This window comes from Dermochelys coriacea, chromosome 3 (genome assembly GCF_009764565.3).
Source record: "Dermochelys coriacea isolate rDerCor1 chromosome 3, rDerCor1.pri.v4, whole genome shotgun sequence".
Lineage (NCBI taxonomy): Eukaryota > Metazoa > Chordata > Testudines > Dermochelyidae > Dermochelys > Dermochelys coriacea.
In genome coordinates, this window is record NC_050070.1 from 166247722 (window position 1) to 166269079 (window position 21358).

Below are 21358 nucleotides of genomic sequence, written 5' to 3' on the forward strand. Positions count from 1 at the left end.
GAGGAACACTAACGTTATGTTCTGTGTTATTTCTGCAGTTAGCTCATGTTTTAGATGTTTGTTGAGGACTTTTGTGCTATTCATGGTGCCATCATTCTTCACGAGTCTTATTTGTGGAAGCAGAGTCCTCATATAAAAAACACAAACTGGTTTGGTGAAGCAGATATATATATTCTGGAGAGAGAGAGAGAATTAGACATATTCAGCAAACTTCTATATATGATGATGACACAACTAGAGGACAAAAGTCCATGAAACGCCACAGGTTTTGAATTGTGATGTGGTTCCCACAGTGTGCTCTTTGGCCCATAGAATAGGGAAGATGTTTAACCTGCACATCCAGGATGGTCCCAGATTCATGGAGCTTTCCTTATAGATATTAGTCACCAAAGTTGGCTAGGTGCAGGAAAACAGCAAACACACTCCTCCTCTGTACTGGAAAGCAGGGGCAGGGGTAGTGCCTACTTAGGAGATTGGCCTTGTGTGTTCTGGCTTATATAGTATATCTATTTTATAAAAAATGTTAAAAATTCATTTAAGAATATTTAAGTATATTTTACTGAGCAACACCACCATCACCATCACTCAGAAAGAACGGTGGTCATTCATTTGGATCACAGAAAGAAAACAGAGGGAATTTTGCTCCTTGATAATAGACCAAGACCTAAATATGCCTTGCACTGAGATAACTGGCTATCCTCTGATAAACTGTAATCTGATAATTTACTTGTGCTGTAAAGAGGATGGTAACTAGAACATACTGGGCCTTGTCTTGCACCCCTCAGGCCTCTGTTTGTTGATACTGATGTAATTCAGGAGTAAATCTGTTTAAGTTTATGTCATTAATATTGGTGTAAAACTTGTTTAAGGGAGATCAGAATCAAGCCCAATGGCCTCAGGATTGGTATCGTGCAGCCTTATGATAGACAGAGGTAATATTTTTCTCTTCTGCTTCGTTAGATGAAGTTATGTGGCCATTGAGATAAACTGAATGGAAACAAATCTTCTGAAAATGCAACAGATGATTAGATTGCAAACTTTAAATTAATAATGCACAGAGAAATACAATCCATCTTTTGATAATTTCCTAAAAACAAAAGAAACAAAGAAAAAGGAGCTATGGTAACACTGATGTTTAACTTTTGTGGTTTTTCTAAATTTATTTAGGCTGCTGCTTTGATGTACAAAATTTTGTTTTATGTAGTTAGATAAAAAGCTTTGTTTCAGATTAGTTCTGATGCATTAACTTTGTTTATTAATGTTCTATTGACCATATGTCCACATTTGTTTTTTGTGTCAGAATAACCTTCATCTTGAAGATTTCACTTCTATTCATTTGTATGTTTATTGATGAGCTCTGTTTTAAAAAGGTTCTTTTTTAAAAATTGTCCTTAGCTCCGTCCCAGCAACCTCCACCCAGAGGAGAAATTCTAAATTCTTCTGTTATCTATCTTTCATGGAACCCCCCTGATTCTCCAAATTCCAACTGGCTTACTTATGGACTGTATAGAGATGAGACTGAAATTTATACAACAGAAGACCACTATCCTTATAGTGAGTATTAATGAAGACAGCAGTGTTTGACATATATATATATATTTTTTTTCCAATTGTTATCTCAGGTTCCTGTCATTTTTTCTGTAAGGTTTTTCAGTATTCAGTTTTTCCTTCTAGTTGGCTAAGGTTCCACATTGCTAGATTTCTTTGGAAAGAAACATCTGTTTTCAAAAATGATTATTGAATTTGAGTGCCTCAGTTGTTCAGTGCCTATTCTGAGGCCTATTAAAAATGCTTGAGCCATATAGTCCCTCATTATTTTTAATTCTGATATATTATGTTTAAGTACTTATCATACTTGGTTACATTGTGTACCTTACATGTAGACACTATGTAATACAGCTGAACACAGTGAATCAAAGGTGAAAGTATATTATGGGACTCGATGAATGTGGTGAGAGAAATAGAAATGACTGCAAAGGTGAGGAATCATATGATGGATTTTCATTTGCTTCATTTCCTAGCAAAAAGCTAAAACTTAGAAATTAAGTTGAATCCTTTCACAAGTAAAGTCAATATATTTTGTTCATGTTCATAATATCGTACCATGTAATCTATTTAAGAACAGAGTGCAAGATGAAGACGCTATTTCATGATTACACTGATATATTTAAGGAGCTGCTTTAAAAACCCTAAATATTCACTACTTGGATAATCAGACATTGATATACTCCTATTTAACAAAACCATTATTTTCTATTTGGTTAAAAAAATTACATTTCTGACATTTCCTGGCACTCACTCTAATTAATGATGTGAAAATCATCTGCATGGCATTTCAGCAGTACGAACAATTTGTTAATGCTGTCAGAAATTTGTATTCTAATAATATTCTAATGTTTATTACTTTATTCTTTGTGTGTGTGTGTGTGTGTGTGTGTGTGTATCAGAGGGGCATCTATAGTACACACAAGAAATGCCACTTAAGTGCAATTGAGTGAATACAGATCTTATTACTAAATGAGAGTTTGAAATTACAGTTGTGGAAGCATTGAACTTTTCAAGGAAAATTAACAATAGTCTTCTTACTTGGCCTGATGATTTGGCTGATAGGATTGCAGAGTTCCTCATTAGAGTGATTTTTTTAAGCTCTCTACTAGCTTTGCTGTTGGAAGCTGGGAACACTCTCCATCTTAAAAATAAAACAGAATGCTTGCTATAAAATATGGAATAATACCAAAATCTATTTAAGATTCTAAATCATAGTTCTTTGGACTTAACCATGTAGAAATATAAAGGGGAAGGGAAAGACTCTTTCTGGTTTTGTTTTTTCTTACAGACAAAATGAAAACAGGAAACTAGCATCATTACAATGCAGATGAAACGTACATGAATAAAAATCCTGTTCTTGGACCTTGACTTTTCTCTTTCCCCTTTCTCCCACTCCTCTGATACCCTGGGGTTGAGAAGGCTACTTGATAACAAAATATTTTAAATTTTTGGAATAGAAACTTTGATTTATATCTACCATTAGCTAAGTATCTCATTTTAATTTGTATTGCATTTAATAACAGGTTTCAGAGTAGCAGCCGTGTTAATCTGTATTCGCAAAAAAGAAAAGGAGTACTTGTGGCACCTTAGAGACTAACAAATTTATTTGATCATAAGCTTTCGTGAGCTACAGCTCACTTCATTGGATGCATTCGATGAAGTGAGCTGTAGCTCATGAAAGCTTATGCTCAAATAAATTTGTTAGTCTCTAAGGTGCCACAAGTACTCCTTTTCTTTATTGCATTTAATACTTAATCTTTTCCTATGTGGATACTGTGGCCTTTCAAAACTTTCATAAAAAAGCAACAAATTCAAGACTGGTTTCTAGATGTTTGACATGTGGAACATAATTTTCTACTTATGTTTGTTTTAGGAACTCAGAGCTTCAGTGACACCACTTTGTTCCCTTATACCTTCTATTCCTATTACCTCAAGGTCAGCAATGTTCATGGTTCTACAAGGAGTGCAGCAGTGATGTACAGAACAAAATCAGGGACACCTAGAGGAAACCTACATTTAAATATAATTTCTCCTGTTGGCCCACACACCATTTCCTTTAACTGGACAACCCCATCAAATGACTCTGGGCCTATAGAAAAATATGTTTTGACGTGTACTTATTTAGTTGATCTTCAGCCTTGTGGCCAGTATAAAGGTTTAGAAACCTTTACAATTATTCGGAATCTGGTTCCGTTTACAAAGTACATTTTTGGTGTTCAAGCATGTACCAGTGGAGGCTGTTTGCAGAGCCTGCCAGTGACAGTAATTACTGCACAGGCCCCTCCGGAAGGGCAACACTCTCCTGTGATACAAAACATCAGCGCTACAGAGCTCACCCTAAAATGGTCTCCACCTACAAAACCAAATGGTAAGTCTCAATATGTTTAATTTCTTAAACTGAGACTCAGCCATGAAAAAGCAGTATTTTATCTAAATCTATTCATGTTTTCCAGGTCAGTGGAACACAAGCATTGGACAAAAAAATCAGTTAAACTATTCCTTAATATTATCTATTGTCTGATACTATTGTGTGGTCTCTTAGAGTCAAGTCTTGATTCCATTGGAGTACAAAATTCCAAGTGGCTGCAATGGGACCAGGATTTACCACTTAGTGACATCTGCCTCAACAAGAACAATGTTTACAATTAAAGGTTTACTGTAAAATCCATTTTTTCTCATCAATTAGTTCACACAGATGCAGTGACCGTTGCTGTATTTACTAGATCAGTAAGTAAAAAGATTAACAAACTAAGAGAATGAATGGAAAGAATCTATTTTTTAAACCATGAGGCATATATGGCAGCTCATTCTGTTATTAAGCTAACTTTGTTACAGATTTGATAATGTTCAAATGTTATGAGCCTGACTTGGTTTTAGTTTTTGTATGTGGAAGCACCAGCTTTTGTAAGAAAGACACTGTGATGCACTCCATTCTGCTGTTTACCATTTTATCTTGCAGTCCATGGGCCAAATTTTTGTGGGACTCTTGTAAATCACACTGGTAATGTTTGCATGGCAAACCTCACAGATACTTCAGGAAAGAGCATTTGTGTACACAAAAGTGGTACACAGGTCTCAGTTCCCACTTTCTGTGAAAATCTTTTCTTTCTTATTTAGCAAGAGTCAGGAAATTAGCCTACACCAGAATGTTTCTGTATGCTTAGGGCTGCAATTATTACGACTACAGGCACTGCAGTGTTAGCTCGTGTCAATACTAGCTTCTTGATCCTTACTGTATGTGCCTCATAGTTATACTTGGTGGTTGTCACTCCCTGATCTGTAAGCCTATGGTAGTTGATGCAATCAATGTCAGCTCCTGGATTCCATTCTCGCGTCTTCCGGCAACTGCTGATGGAAGAAGCACTTCATTTTATTTGTCAGAAAACTCAGTGTTCGAGCAAACTAGTGGTAAGACCCCCTGTCTGGTATAGTATAGATAGCTCACTATTTTTTGGCCCACAGAGGCTGCTGGTAACAGTGCCTCTGGTAGAGCACAGCCGTGTTAGGGACATGCATAGTAGGAACAATTTTTCAATGCTAATATCAATCATATGCTTAGTATTTTTTAAAATTCAAAGATATTTTATATTGGGGAAGGTAACAATTGCTGTGTATGCATTTTTTATTTAACTTAATACTAGATAGAATCACAGAATCATAGAATCATAGAATATCAGGGTTGGAAGGGACCCCAGAAGGTCATCTAGTCCAACCCCCTGCTCAAAGCAGGACCAAGTCCCAGTTAAATCATCCTAGCCAGGGCTTTGTCAAGCCTGACCTTAAAAACCTCTAAGGAAGGAGATTCTACCACCTCCCTAGGTAACGCATTCCAGTGTTTCACCACCCTCTTAGTGAAAAAGTTTTTCCTAATATCCAATCTAAACCTCCCCCATTGCAACTTGAGACCATTACTCCTCGTTCTGTCATCTGCTACCATTGAGAACAGTCTAGAGCCATCCTCTTTGAAACCCCCTTTCAGGTAGTTGAAAGCAGCTATCAAATCCCCCCTCATTCTTCTCTTCTGCAGACTAAACAATCCCAGCTCCCTCAGCCTCTCCTCGTAAGTGTGACTCTTGTCTAAGAATGACAGAAAATAAGAAGGTCCCAATGTAATTTGTCTGTAGCTTAAAATTACCATAATTTACATGTACTTGCAAGACTAGACAGCTGTGAAGAATGCTATTTTATTTCCTTTGGTGCCTGGTCAGATCTTTCTGTCTGCCAAAAAAACAAAGGGACAAGTTGTCGTCCCATCTCTTCTCCCCACCCTCCTGCACAAACCACCAGTTACGGTTATTCGGTTCCGGTAAGTCCATAAATTTGTCTCCAGATACTTATCCACTGTGATGCTTATTAACTTCTGGCTATGCTGATGTTCCTGGTCTCTCAGATGTATCCCATTAAATATTTAATTTTTTCTGCTGTCTCAGGCCTCAGTTCAGCAAGGTGCTTGAAGCATGTGAGGTTAATGGGTTTACTTGTGCGCTCAAAATTAGGCATGTACTTAACTAATGTGCTGGACCTAAGTCCAACTGCTGTTTCCTGACCATTGAGATCTTGCCACTTAGTTATAGATTCCCTTTGATGGAAAATTGACAAAAAACAGTCTCCCATCACATCAACTTATTTTAAAGGCACAGACCATTGCTGCCTCTTAAATAATGATCTGTCCATTGCATAAACACTTGTTCCTTTGAAAGTAATATCATGCTATAGTACTATAGTATCTGTGTAGGAATTTTCTAGAACAAACTGTTATCTGTCCTTAGAGAAAAAGCATAACAAATCAAATTATAACTGTTCAACCTAAGATTTTTTTCAAGTGCAAAAATTATGTGGGTTGTAAAACCAAATGTTTAATCAACTAACAACCACAACAAAAGTTGTGATAGAATAACAACAAATTAGGGGGAAAAATATTCCTAGCTAACTTCTATAGCAATTAAAATTACACCTTTGTGTGCATTATATTTTCTATGTGCTCTGTTGCTAGATTATTAGTTTTTTAAATATTTTGTGTTGATATTTTAATTGGATGCTGAATAACAATTTGCAATACATTACTATTGTTTACTCACTGTTATTTCTAGGTATAATCATAAGGTATGAAATCTATATGAGAGGAGCATTACAATCAGATGGAACTCGTATTCCTCCTGAAAGTCGTATCTTCCAAAGCAGTGGATGGCTCAGTCCTCAGCCAATTATGGAGTCTGCTAATGAAAACGCATTAATGCCACCTCAGACCAGCACCACAATTACTGCTCTTGAGCCATTCACAGAGTATGAGTTTTGTGTTTTAGCTGTAAACATGGCTGGTAGTATATTTTCAGACTGGATATCAGGAAGAACTGGAGAAGGAGGTAAGTATTTAGTTCATATTAACTCATTTTTTAAAACCTAGAATGTATTTAAAAAAGAGCTTTTACGTTAAGTAAATAACCATATAGAGCTAAATTCTAGGAATTTAGCATGAGTAAAATGACTATGGAAGAAAAAATTGCAATTACACTGCAACAAACTTCTAAGGCCATCTGATAACAAAATCTTATTACTCTTAAGTTTGGTTTTCTGAATTTTACCTAGTTTTCCCCATTATTGTGTATACCTTCTTCAACCCACCTCATTACCTCATTAACCCACTTTTTTCCCTAAAACCTGGGAGAATAGGTAGGGCTTGAGGTGAGCCTTGAAGGTCAACAAACTCAGACTCTGTAGTACTTGCAATTTTGGAGGAAGAAATAAATGTGGATGCAATGAATATCATTTAAGTCCTTATTCAGGAAAGATCCATAAGCATGAGCCTAACTTTAAATATATGATTAAATTATTTCCTGAATTAGAGCCTTAGCTTGCATTTACAGCTAGTTTTTTCACAAAAGCTCAGGTCCACATTTTCAAGAACTCAGCACTCACAAGTGGGGCTAGATTTTTAAAAGTGCTTAGCTCTCATGCACTAAATAAGGGCCAGGCACCTAAGTAGGGACCAGATTTTCAAAAGTACTTTGCACACAACAGCTGGCATTGTAACGCCTATGGGGCCAGATTTTCAAAAGAGTTCACTACTCAACATATTGAGCTCTTCTGATAATCAAGCCACTTATTTTCTTGCCTAAATTGGAGCTGAGCTCTCCTGACAATTCTGGCTTTTCCTACCTGATAGAGCCCAGATTTCAGCAGTTAAATGTCTCATCAGTATCAGTAAGGCTACGATTTAGTCACGGGTACTTTTAGTAAAAGTCGTAGACAGTTCATGGGCAATAAACAAAAATTCACAGCCCGTGACCTGTCCATGACTTATACCTATCATTAAATCTTGGGGCTGGGGCACTGGGGGAGCAGAATGGGGCCGCTGCTGATGGAGGGAGGGGGTGCTTCCCGGACCAGTGGCGCCAACTGCTGCCCAGGGCCGCAGGAGCAGTGGCTGGTGTGGCGTCCCTAGGGGCTATCTGAGCACTTGACCCCGGAGCCAGCTGCTTGGGAGGCCCTGGGATCAGCCACACTGGCCCCTGCAGAAGTTACGGAGGTTGCAGAAAGTCACGGAATCTGTGATTTCCGTGACCTCCATGACAGACAATGAGCCCTACTCATTACTGATGCTCACATTTGTTGGTGCCTCCAAAATCATGTCCTCAGTTATTTGCTTCCACAAAATGGGAGGCTAGTCTAAAACCCCTTTTAGTCTTTCTGTTTGTCAGTTTTTAAATAGCATATATGACAAAAGTGTCAAATTTTCTCTTCGTGAGAGGTCCATTAATACGGTGTTTGTACATAAGAGGCACTCTGAGTTGGGATTCTATCATTACAAAGTGAGAAGGTGGGGCTTTTACTGCAGTGCAGACTGTGCTTTTACAGGTTTTGTTATCCAAGACAGGAGCATTCTTCTATAAGAAGTGAGAGATGTGTTAATTTCAAACCTGCCTAGCAAACAAAATTGCTTTAAGCATTGAACAATCATTGCTTTTGTCAGGCTTTTTCCAGATCACATGAAGATTTTGCATCTGAGAGCTTTTCAGCTACGTATTTCCTACCTATATCTGCCAAAAAAGTGTTTAGTAGCTAAGTGGTGGTTAGTACTTCTTTAAAAACATGTGCATTATAAAATCGAGGTTTTATTCTGCATAGGTGATTTTTTTTTGCTTTTTTATATAATATATAAAACAATATATATTTAATATATTTTATATAATATATAAAACAATATAAAATTCCATTTTGACCTGAAAATTAATTTTTTACAAGGTGCTTATTAAGGAATTGGATGTGAAAAGATATTTTATCATCTATAACAGATGGCATTTTATAAATACAGTAAGAAAACTTGCATGACACATGTTCATTTATTTTATGGTAAATTAGCACATTTGTTTTTAGCTCCTGTATTCATGCCATCTCCATCAGTATTCCCTCTTTCACCGTATTCTCTCAATGTATCTTGGGAAAAGCCACAAGATAATGTAGCAAGAGGAGAAGTGATGGGATACAGCATCAACGTAATTACCACACAAAACATGTTGCCAGTATTTTCCCAGGTATTGTTATCATCAATCTGTTTTCATTGTTTGCCACTATATATATATTATGGAGAAGAAAAAAATAGTATCAGCCTTGGTGTCCTGGCAAAATTTTTATTTGCCTATTTACTGTACATTCTGCTTACCTAATTTCCTCCCCCAGCGGTTTATGGCATGCTTTTCATTTTCTGTAAAGTTGTATGCATTGCTTAAATAGGTGTTGAATTGTAACCCTGAAGAGAGTTGTATTTCAGTGGTGGGTAAAGAGATGCCTAGATATGAAAAGCTAATTAAGGTGAATTGTGTAAATACCCTCAAGCTGTGCATACGTTGATTCTGTAAAAGCGGCATATATATGTGCCCCGAGGGCACCGAGCAATATGTGCAATCCATGCACAGTCCCTCTATCCCCTTGCCAGTTTGGACAGCTCTCTGTTTTATTGTAATCTTGTTGTTTTTAAAGCCTTTCCTTTTGGAGTCAGGTGATTATGCAAGAATTTCAGCCTATTTTTTTTGGTGACTCTTGTGGTTTCTAGGAAAAGTTTGAAAATATGATCCCCAAAGGTTCAAAAGGCCAATAAAAAGAATGCAAGAGTAGTGGTTAAAAATCATGACATTTAAAAAAAATAAATCTCATGATTTTGGGTCCTGACTGGTGATTTTTGAATTATTGGAGCTGGCAATACTGCCTTACACAGATGACTCCTATAACTTCAATTACTCCTACTCCTGAACTGTGCTAAAAGCAAGAATAATCTGTGTGGGAGGAGTATGTAAATTGCCCATTGTTGGAATATGGCACAGGCACTGACTTTCTCCTTTTCCCAGGGGTGCTCGGCCCTGAGGTCCCACCACAACTCTGCTCCTTTCCCTAAAGCCCCACCCTCACCCTGTCCTACCTCTTTCCAATTCCACTCTGCCCCCTCCCCCGAATGTGCCCACCCTCGCTCTGCCTCTTTCCACCCCTACTGCTCCCTCTCCCCCGCCAACCCCACCACCTCCTGCCCACTGCCGAACAGCTGATTGGCACTGGGCGGGAGGCACTGGGGTGGAAAGAGCTGATTGGAGGGTGGCTGGAGAGTGCTGAGCCAGCCCTGGATTACCCACAGTGTCGGCGCCTATGGAATATTCCCAATGACTTCTAGGTCCCATGTCAGAACCCTACAATGCATGGAAACTTTTTGTGTGGAGCCACAAACAGGAATGAAAAATAGTTGTAATGTACTTTCCCTTGTCCTATGGCTTTTCTAGTGTGTGCGTAAGTGTAGGTTAGAATTCAATCCATAGTTTATGGAGCACTTTGGGTACCCTTCAGGATGAAAAGTGCTATATAAATGTATGATTTGCAATGTTGCAACTTTTGAAATTTTATCACAGCTGTCCCAATATTCTTTTTTCATGAAATCCCAGTTCCTGGAGTCATTTTATTGTGTGAGAATCTCAGCTTTTGTTTTTAAAATAGTATCTTTATAGTCTTCTGTTTGAAAATGTGAACCCTAAAAAATAGAAGGCAAGTAAAAAGAACCCCAGATCTTAAAATCACAAGTTTTTTTGAGGCCTTACTCATAATTTTTAAATGTTTGGAGTTGAGAATATTGGATTTTTAATTTTAATTATTTTGGCAATAATATTGAATCTAAAGAGTGAGTGAAGAAGTGTTGTCTATTAGCTAGGGAGCAAGAGAATGGTAGCCAGAACTCCTGCATTCTATTTCTGACACTGATGTAAGTATATAATTTATGGTACTGTCTCTATGCCTCCATTTGCTTATCTGTAAAATGGAGACAGTAATACTTACCTACCTCATGGGGTTGTTGAAAGTGTAATTTACTTATTTGTAAAATGCTTCAGACCTCCTGGGTTCCAATTTTGTGAGATTTTAGATTTCTAGAGAAACAAGTTTCTGAAACCAGTTTAACTGAATAACAAAATCTTATTCAGGTTCACCTATCTCTAACTCTTTGATATTTTACCTCAAAATTAAAGTAATTTAAGTCTTTTCTTACTAATTCTTTGCCTGTATAAATATTGACTGTTCCCATCAGAATGTGTGCCACTCATGTTACTTATTCCTCAATGATCAGATGGATAGGCTTAGATTTCATCACTTAATGGTGACATCTTTGTCATCCATATTCTACAGTGTTTGTAGCGATACCAGCACCACCACACAGCTTTATGAGGCAATAACTATGTCTCCTCATTTATCCACCCAGGAACTGGATTATTGCCTCATAAAACAGTGTGATGGAAGTATTATTTAAATCCTATCTTGTTAATATTCACCAAAATAATCCTTTTCTACTCATGGGTCTTGGCAAAACTTTCCATGTCTAAATGCATGAGTCTACAAATTCAGAGGCTAATTTCTTATTAGCGATCATATCCTCTATTAACAGGAATGAAAATATTATTTAATTAAGTACCATCTTCCAATTTGTTTGCCTTGCAGGTTGTGTATATAGCTGAAGCTCATGAGCTGTCCTATACAGTGACAGGATTAAAACCGTACACAATGTACAACTTCACTATTACTCTCTGCAATCGAATTGAATGTGTAACCAGTGAGCCAAGCATGGGACAAACCTTAGCAGCCGGTAAGGAAATAATCTGATCCATAGTTTGATGCACAGTGACAGTGACAGGGATCGGTGTTGTTTTAATATAAAGTGACTTGCTTACTTATAATTTGTTTAACTTGTCAGTTTAAAAACAAAGCAAAATGTTTCCCATGCAGGTTTATAGTATACTCTAATGTGATAGGATTTATGTGCTTCTCTCTCAATTACAAGTCAGTTATTTAGTTATCCTATTCCTCTTTGTTTATATCATGCCCATCCATAGCTCTTATGTTGATTAGAGCTGATAATAAATCAGTTGTTTCTTATAAGTCTTCATGTGCCAGATTTTCAAATGAAGGCATGCAGAAGTGTATATGCACTTTTGCAAATGCTTGGCTTTACATGCAAGTGGGGATTGCATTCTTTTCTTATGAAGTGGACTTGCAAACTTTGACTGGCTTGTGTGTGGTTAGTATTTGTGTACCTATGCCAGGGACATACTGATGTACATGCATATTTTGGGTGTGCCCATTTGAAAATATTCAGGTTATGAATGTTCTCTGTTACAGAGCTGCAGTACTGTAAACATCAGTTCCAAATCTGTGGAGCACTTGCTGGTGGTGTGCAGAGTTGGCTGGTCCCATTGCTCTCTCCTTATTTTCAGCTGTAGCACTACATAAAAAACCCATTAAATAATTCCACAATATTACCATTTCCAGTTACACAACTGCTGTATGGGATCATGAATGGGAATGTGCAATCGTAAACAGTAGGAGAGGTCCTTGCAATCATGAACAGTAGGAAAGGTGATCATGAAATGAGCTATCTATTATGATGTGGTCCATCATATGAAAAAAATATATTGAGAACCCCTGCTATATAGAACATTGTTCAAGACATTTTAATGTGCCCTTCTTCCCTTCCATGGCTTCCTGTCTACCTGTTTTCAGTTATGGGGAAAGTGATTTGTTCTCTCACAATGGATACCGCTCCCTCACTGTTCAGGCCTTCTGTTTGAATGAACAGAGATGGCTCTGAGATGGTGTCTCGTCTCTGTTTCTGGACTCCAGGGAGATTTATTTGATCTCTTCATGTTGCAGCCCTTTTAAAATATTAACTTGGCTGTCTTAAGAACCCATTCCATATAAGCATGACTTTACTTCTCCACCATCATTCCCAACCATCCAATTGTCATCTTTGGAATGGAGTATCAAATTAGTGTCAGCCTGGACAGCTCTTCACCATCGGAACCTTACTGTTCCAAGGGATTCCAAAGGCTAATAGCCCCAGAAACCAATATGACCTACATAGGACCTTTTGTTGTTGTTACAAATTATCCAATCTTGAGTGTATATATTTATTCAAAGATTGAGAATGAATTGCTCAGTTAAGCTTGACAGCTTGTTTATGACTGTCTCCTCCTCAGTTGTGTTAATGCTTAGAGACCTATCACATTAAAGAAGACAGGAGAATACAAAACAGAGTAACAGACAGGTCTGGATTTATTAGACATTTCACATTATAGCATTTTTCTGTTCACCGTTTCCAGATCTTGAAAGTGACCATCTTGAGAATTGGAGGGTTCAATCTTGTATTGCATTTGCTTAGTTGAAACAATACCACGGATGTTGATTTCCCCAGATTTATGCTCATAAATTTTAAAATATAAAGGACAAAACACCTGGATTTTGCATGCCATTTCATCTTTCACCATTCAGTTTTTTTGTAACTGTAGCAAATTGTCTGCAATCCTACAGTGAAGTGTCTAATGCTATTTCCATAACAGTTTTATATTTGCGACAGTTCCATCCTGGGAGAAAATATTTCTAAAAAAAAGTATTTAAAATATATTTATTTTTTTAAAATAAAACCTCCTGGTTTTGTAATCTTCAAGTAATATAAGAGGTAGAATAATACTAGACAGACTTGGAGATGCCATTCCCATCAATAACAGGGATAGTGGATCAGATCCTGGTCAATGCAAAGTCCTTGTTGCACCACTGAATGGTTCAAAGGGGAATTAAAATGGCCTTGAAAGGGGAGGTGAAGATTCCCTGAGTGTGAAGGAATCTCCATTTGGCAAAGAATCAGCAACACTGGCTCTGTGCCACTCCTTGTTGGCCCCCTGGCAGAAGGAGCTTGCTGGAGGAGGTGTGGCTGAAGTGTACTTCAGTGTAATGGTCCCTTATGGCTGTTACAATCTAGTGCAATTTAGAGTATCCTTGAGTTTTGTTTCAGCTTGTGGTAGAGCCAAATGCTGCTTCCAGCTTTACAGCTACAGCTCCCATTGACTTTTGAGAACAGAATTTGGCCCATTATCTCTTATTGATACCAGAGTGGAAGGACCCGCACAAACAGTCTCTTTCTAAGCACAGTTTTGTTTTCCAAATAGGCAAAACACAAAAAGAGCTCCTCAGCCCACCCTGGGCTACAGCGCTCAGGGAATTTTCCCTTTTGCCTTGTTATACCTCCTTTTTCAGGACCCACAACAAGATTCTTCTGTGCTATTTTAATTGAGCACGACCTCTCAGGGCTTTCTCCTTGGAGGCCCTCTTTCCCCTGTAGGCTACCAAGGGACTGGAGGCAGTGGGACTTTGGCAATCTTGCTCAGGAAATTTCAGAGAAAGAGAGAGAGCTCAGAGCCAAGAGTAATGAGAGTAGCAAGAGCTCAGAAGAAGGGATAGAGCTGGGCTGGAAGCTTCAGGGAGGGGATGCTCCTGAAGCGGGGAGCAGTGGAGTCAGATCAGGTTGGTGAAAGCAGAAGGCAGTTGAGTTACCTGTGAATTTCCCCAGGACAGAGAGCCATGGCCAGAGAGGGCTGAGGCAGATACCTTCTGGCTCTCTAAGCTGGAGAGCCGGAGAGAGCTGAAGATTGGGAAATGATGGGGGGGGGGTGAGCTTGCTGAAATCTCTGGGTAAGGCTAGAACCACACCTAGTAAGCAAACTGGGTGGAGATGCTCCTCAGCTCTAGGTTCTGAGGTGGGGGGCGTGGGTGAGGGTGAGAGGTGCTGGAGCTGTATTTGGTGTGTCGATGTATTATTGGGACTTGAAAGAGTGAATGTACTGTTTGGTCTCTGCTGGACAAATCTGGATTGTGGTTGCGAGTCTTTTATGCTAGTTAACCCTGCAAAAGGCTATTTATATGTGGAAAGCTTGAGTGGAGTTACTGGAGGCGATGGAAGAAAAGGGAAACTGAGGCAAAAGCACTGGTCTTGTTGTGCCCTGCTGCAGCACTAGGAAGGAGATGCCTTCTCACATATGGTGAAGAATGCAAGCAGGTGATCAGTCCATAGGAAAAAGGAACTGTGAATGCCTGAAGAGGACACTCAAGGCAGAGGGCTGCTTGCATGGCCACTCTGTAGACATGAGGGGGCACCCAGGACTGTTACCCTTTGACACGGATCTTAAACTATTTTTTTTATTTTCAAAGGTTTTTTCTGTTTTGTGTTTAATTCAGACCATTACATTATGGATCACATTCCCAGAAGATGTAATTGGCATAGCTTCATAGACTGGAGGTATACAAATTACACCAGGGGAGGATCTGGTCACAAGAAAGAGGTTCAAAAAATGTAGTTGCATAGAATACTAGGAATATTTGCATCACTCCATGAATATTAAAATGAGTTCAGAGATGTTTGTCATTAAGGATCTTGCCTTCATTTCAGGAGTGCTGGAACAATTTGTATAGTGGGGTTGTTGAGAGCCATTGAATCAAACTGTAAATAAACCCTGTATATAATGGAAACCACTTCAAGCAAGTGGATATTGCCACACCTCTAGAACCGCTAGTTCCAGCACCTGTGATTCATTTTTGAAAGGAGTTTATGGGCAAATCAGTGTCGTATATTTAATGTAGATTTCTCAAAGGCAAAACATTCAGGTGCTCAAAAGTTTTCTGTAAGGCACAGAGACATTTAGTTGTGTCTCTTTCTCGCCCCCCCCCATGCTTCCATTCCTGGTTTGTGACATTTCAGCAGAATAGAATTAGCTGTGTGAGGACTATAACAGAACAGTAATTGCTTATCCTACAGATCTCAATATCAAATAGTCAGTGTGCCTTAAACAATCTATACAGCTGTGTTTCATTAACTACTGTGTGGCTGAACTCACTTTTTGTAATTAAATTTGTCTTTCATTTGTCCTTTGGTAAGATTTTTTTCAAACGTAAATTTAACAACATTTGTTTTTAAAAGAGACACCAAAACACACCCTTGTGATTGCTGCCATTCACCCCAGCACATTGTATTACTGCTCCTTTGCTTTTGATGGCAATTAGAGGGTTCAGAAGCTAATTTGTAGAAGATATTCTTCCAGCAGCAGCTGCATCTGGCTTCTTGGCAGACTCCTCAAGCAGTTGTATTGGTGGCTTTGGAGTTGCCTCTGGGTTTACTGGGGTAATGATGCTGATGTGCTGTCTGGGCTGTCTTATGCTCCTAGATGTCATTTTATTTTTTGATTACCCTTTTAATCTAAGTAATTTTGTCCATTTTTATCCATTTATGAAGAAAGTCCAGTGCAAACTCTTTTGGAGAGCTACATTCCATTTGCACTAGCAATGCATCACTTGCTTATGCCTGTCATAAATTGGTTTTCTGCACAACTCTAAGCAACAGTCTTAAAACAACCCATATCCCGTTATGCTGGTAATTAATTGTGCATTAACTTCTCTCTCTCTATTAAAAGTAAAATATGAAGGCTGTTTGCTGCTGTTCTGAAAACGCACATTGTTTTGCATGCATGTACATAAGTCTTTTCATTGCAAATAGGACCCAAAGTGATTAAACAAGCTCTCTTAATATGTTAATTTATAATTTTAATTACAACAATCTTGTATATATAGTCATTAGTGAATACTAATATAAATATTTTTCGACCTTTTTTATTCATAATGCATAAACCAATCATCCAGTTACTTCTCGGCAGTTGCCTGTTTTTGTTTCATAATACAATCTTTGTTCTCAGTTATGAATGCATTTTGTTCATTCCTGTCTTGAATAATCCCTCATTAAGCTAGTCACTTTCTGCTCCATGCTAAAAAGGAAAAATTATCATGCAAATGTGGCATGCCATATTAAAAAGCACATTACCAAACACTTTTGTTGCTGTCCTTCAATTAGTTTCCCTTCTTTGAATTTAATTTCATTTGTTGTTAAACTACTGACTTGATGTATGGACTCATGAATTTGAGGCTGCTGCCAAGAATGTAGAAGGAAAAAAAAATCAAAGCCTCTTCAGCAGGCTGTAGAGGCAAAACTGAAATGAATTTGCTTCACCTTTGACAAGAACACTTGAACAGCATTGGAGACGTCTGATGATTCAGCTTGGCTAATTATCTGATTATTTATTTCCAGAATAAAGGCACTGGTTTACAATTAGAGAACTGTAAAGTAATCTAAGAATTTTGGTAATGACAGATGACTAAGTAAGTAACTTCTGAGATAAACTGAGATAAACCTAAGTAACTTCTGAGATAAACAGTATCTGCTCAAACTTGTCTCGCTGAGTGTTCTCAAGCTGTAGTTAAACTGCTCTTTGAGTCTTGGCAAAATAGTAGGAAGCCAAAAGTTGTTTTTGTTCTCCCAACATTACACTTCAGAAAGTAGCTCAAATTATTCTTTTGCCAGTTTGTCAAATTTGCATGGTTTTTAAGGTATGTGTAAGTTGTATTTCTCTTGATTAAAAGCTTTTGGTTCAAAGCAATACTTTTTAATTGCCTAATGATATAAGTCAGTTCTTAGGAAAGAACCGTGCATTTAGGAGTTCATTTGCAATATAACTGAAAAATTCATTGCATGGCAGTAAAACAATTTACTGTTAATTACAAGGAGAAGAATTTGCTGTACCATGCTCACAGATTGCCATGAATCATGCAGCACTCCTAGAGATTTATAACAGATGTGTAAGTGGGATGAATTAGCAGGGTTTAATAACAGAGACACAAATCATGCAGACTTCAAGGAGCTTTAATTGATATACTAGAATGTGACGGGCATGAATCACTCAGCCATTCAACAGCACTGTAACATATGGTCAGCTCAATATGCTGCATCTTAAATCGGTTGGTAAGTCGTTGGTTGTCCCATATGGTGGAAGCAATATATTTTTCATGATTTTTTTAAAAATACTGTATTTTACATCTATTTTTAAGATATGGTTATAATACATGTTATTAAATGGTCTCCTGATACCCATTATGGATGTTTTCTTATTTGTTTTTTTCATTAAAATTTCTTTAAAAAAACCCCAAAAACCCTAAAAAGATTCTTCTGAAAAAGTCTAAAATAATTGTCAGAAGCCATAAGTACTGTTGCTTCACTCATTTACTATTGACACATTTGATACTGCTTGAAGTGCATATGGAAGCAGAGCTTGTACCTGGAATGCTTCAGCAATTGCAGGGTCCTGTGAACCAAATAACACACAGCAATAATGAAACTGATAGCTGTCTGGCTTTGCATATAGTTTTACTCATAGGCAAAATTTGGAGATAAATGAGACCCACCCCACCTTGCCAAAAAAAATTGCACCTCCAAAATGGTTGTGAAGTTCACAATTGCTCTGATTTGTATGTGCTACAGTATGAACTTTAATGGACAGCTGTCAAAAGTGTAAGTATTTATACGTCTCCATTGTCAATATTACCTTTTAAAATAGTACAAACAAGAGTAACACCTTGCTCCTGTAATCATCTTGAAAACCTTAAATAACTAATTGCAGACTAATACTGATGGGTACAGAAACATCCACCTGTAATACACTGAAAATTATTTATACAAACATATACAAGTAAGTAGACTGGTAAAGGTTTTGTAGCCAGAGTGTAAACATATTTTTATTGGGACAGGAATCTGGCAGTTTGTGGAAAAGCTTTAGCAGTTGTATTAATAAACCTGACAGACTTGAGAAAGGAATATTGCATCTTTAGAACTGTGGCTGCCAGAATTTAATGTCAACAATTAAAATTTATTTTGATCCTTACCTAGCGTTTATTACTGTTTGTATACACAACAGACCTTACTAATACAGAGATGCACTATTAGATAGAATTACCATCTGTTCAGAGTGAAATGCTGGCATCTGTCTTAGATTCTAAAACTAAAATGATATTATTTCAAACAAAAACAAAATTAACTGTTCTTTACTTAGCAACTCGTTTTTGCATGTGCGCTCACATACATAGGTAAGGCTTATTTGTAATAACCTATGTAATAACGTCTGTGTTTGGATATATGACTTTAAAATAACCTGTATGGACCATCTGTCTTTACTGGTCTTTTGGTGCCCTCTGTTACACAATGGCATGCAGCAATCATAGGCTTTTAAATACTGTTTTAGCTTTACAATATATTAAATATGTATTATAGTGCAAGACATTAAAACTACATAATTAAAATATCCAAAATGTGACTTTGAATCTACTAAAATACAGTATGCTCATTATTTTGACAGATATGACTTAACAGAATGTGGCTGAAAAAATTTAAATAGGTAAAATTATAGTCAATTCATCTTAACTTAATAGCTACAGGTACCACAGTGACACCTTTAGGAAAATATATACTGTATCTTTTTAGTCCTGAATATTTTAAATTTCAGCATACAGTACCATGAAGGCCAATGTTACAGATTTATTTTCAGCTTTTTGGGGGGTCTGGACTTAAGAATAGGCTCTCACTGTGTGCAAGGAGGTGAATTCTCAAGTACCAAGGACATTGTAGTTTAAATACGGATGTTATAGCAAAGACTTTCTGAAAGGCTAGGCTTCTATTCCATATATCACCAAATAATAAATTGTGTCATGCCAGTGTTTAATGCATGTACACAGTGCATTAACTGTAACTGTAGTACATTTATTTGTGCTAGAGGAGACTTGAAAATGATTAAAAGATCAATACTTCCCTGTCACAGAAGCAAGTGTTACGATGCATTTAAGTAGTTAATTGCATAAGCCCCATAAAAGCTTCAAGTTTGGGTAGCAGGGATGCCATAATTACAGTCCAAGCAGCTACCATTTATTAATGGTGGACTTCTAAGGGAGATATGCTTGTTGTCATGAGTGTTGGCTATCTGTGTACATTTTAGAAATAATGAATTTTAGCATCAGTAGCATCATAAGTTGAACTGGAGGGCTCAACCTCAGTACTCACCTTTGAAATGCTGACGTACACCTATTCTCTCCAACAATGAGGTTTTGATTGTTAAGCCATGTTTTCTGTTTAAACCTCTGCATTTATATTGAAATGCATTAGTGTTCTGCCCTACTTATACAGAGAAAGCTTATGACCTCACACCACACTACTTTAATTTTGACATTGTAAATTTCTAACATAGCGATGTGATGCTAATTAGAGTGTGAAGTCATAAATGATGTCTAAGTAGGAATTTTCAACACACACAGTATGGTTGGTGGGTTTTTTCATCCCTTCAAGAAGATTATTTATCAAGTTGGAGGAAAAAAAATAGCAACATGCTACGGGTTAATGGGAGAAAAGAAAAGTATGTTAATAGTCCTGTAAATGCAAGGATCTTTAAAAGGAAGTCATTAATTCAATCCAAATGAAGGTCTATACAATGAACTCATAGTATATACAAGGGTGTGTTGTGATGTAATTTGTTAGATTTTGAAGATCTGTATTTCAGTCCAGATCATGTTATTCCTGAGGTGAGTTTGGTGCCCTATAGTCATCATGGGAATGGTTTATTTGAACGTGTTTCCATTCATATCTCCCTTCCAGTCTCACACAATGAAGATTCATTTATTAAATCCTTATTTATTAGACACAGGAGTTACTAACAATATAAAATGGATATGGATTCCGTTAATAAAGAACTACTGCACATCAGCTGTAGACCTTAGCTTGTTACACTGCTTTGCTGAATCAATCCACTCACACCTGTAGGACCATCATTTCATTATCCAAACAGGTCATGCTGCCCTCCAGTGGCTTACTGTACAGTGTTTTTTAAAAACTTCAATAGTTTTATTTCATAATTCAACTGTAGAGTCATCATCACAGTAGGCTTGATTAAATAGGTGTAACACTGAATGTTCCAGTATTGGGAAAATAAAGTAATAATATCAAACTCTGTGACATGCTCATACCTGCAAAGAGTCAGTCTTGTATCACCTTCATAGTGTTCTGCAGAGCACCAGTTTTTAGGCAAGAAAAGATGGAGAGTAACATTTGCTCAAGTTGGAGAATTATCTGTATACATGACAATGGCTCATAACATTATATACCTGCTTTGAGGAAGAATCTTTCATGGAAACAGTGAGGTTGTACAAAACTGGTTATTTGCTAGAGTGCAATCACTGTGTTGTAGGTCCTCAATACAAGTACTGGGGTAATGGTTGTGCTTTTGTTGACCAGAAATAGTTCACTTTGTGGCAAAATCGTGTTTTATCATGTACCAGAGTGCTAAAATGCAGTTAGGAAGAAGCTACTAAAGTTTGATTTTCCTCTGAGCTTAGGCCCCGACCCTGCATGAGAACCCTGTGGCAGTATGGCTACATGGAGCCCCTTGAGAACAATGCAGGATTGGGGGCTAAGAGTCTAATCAAGGAGAGAACATTAATTCTATTATATAGGAAGTGATTCAGATTATTAAGGGTCCATAAGAGTTATGTCTCTGAGTTATGTCTGCATGGGATGGAATAGTAGATAATTGTATCAGAAGTTTGAAGATCAAATGAGGCATTACTACAGGGTTGAGACTAGGGTTTTTTTTTT

At 37.5% G+C, this 21358-nt stretch overlaps 1 protein-coding gene across 1 annotated transcript in view; it reads left to right on the forward strand.

Moving 5' to 3' along the window:
- USH2A (usherin) overlaps positions 1 to 21358 on the forward strand; it is a 590403-nt gene that overhangs the window by 120634 nt on the left and 448411 nt on the right. Inside the window, 5 exon segments of the mRNA XM_038396580.2 lie at positions 1396 to 1554; positions 3422 to 3916; positions 6639 to 6911; positions 8923 to 9080; positions 11515 to 11659. Coding sequence (XP_038252508.1) covers positions 1396 to 1554; positions 3422 to 3916; positions 6639 to 6911; positions 8923 to 9080; positions 11515 to 11659 — 1230 coding nt within the window.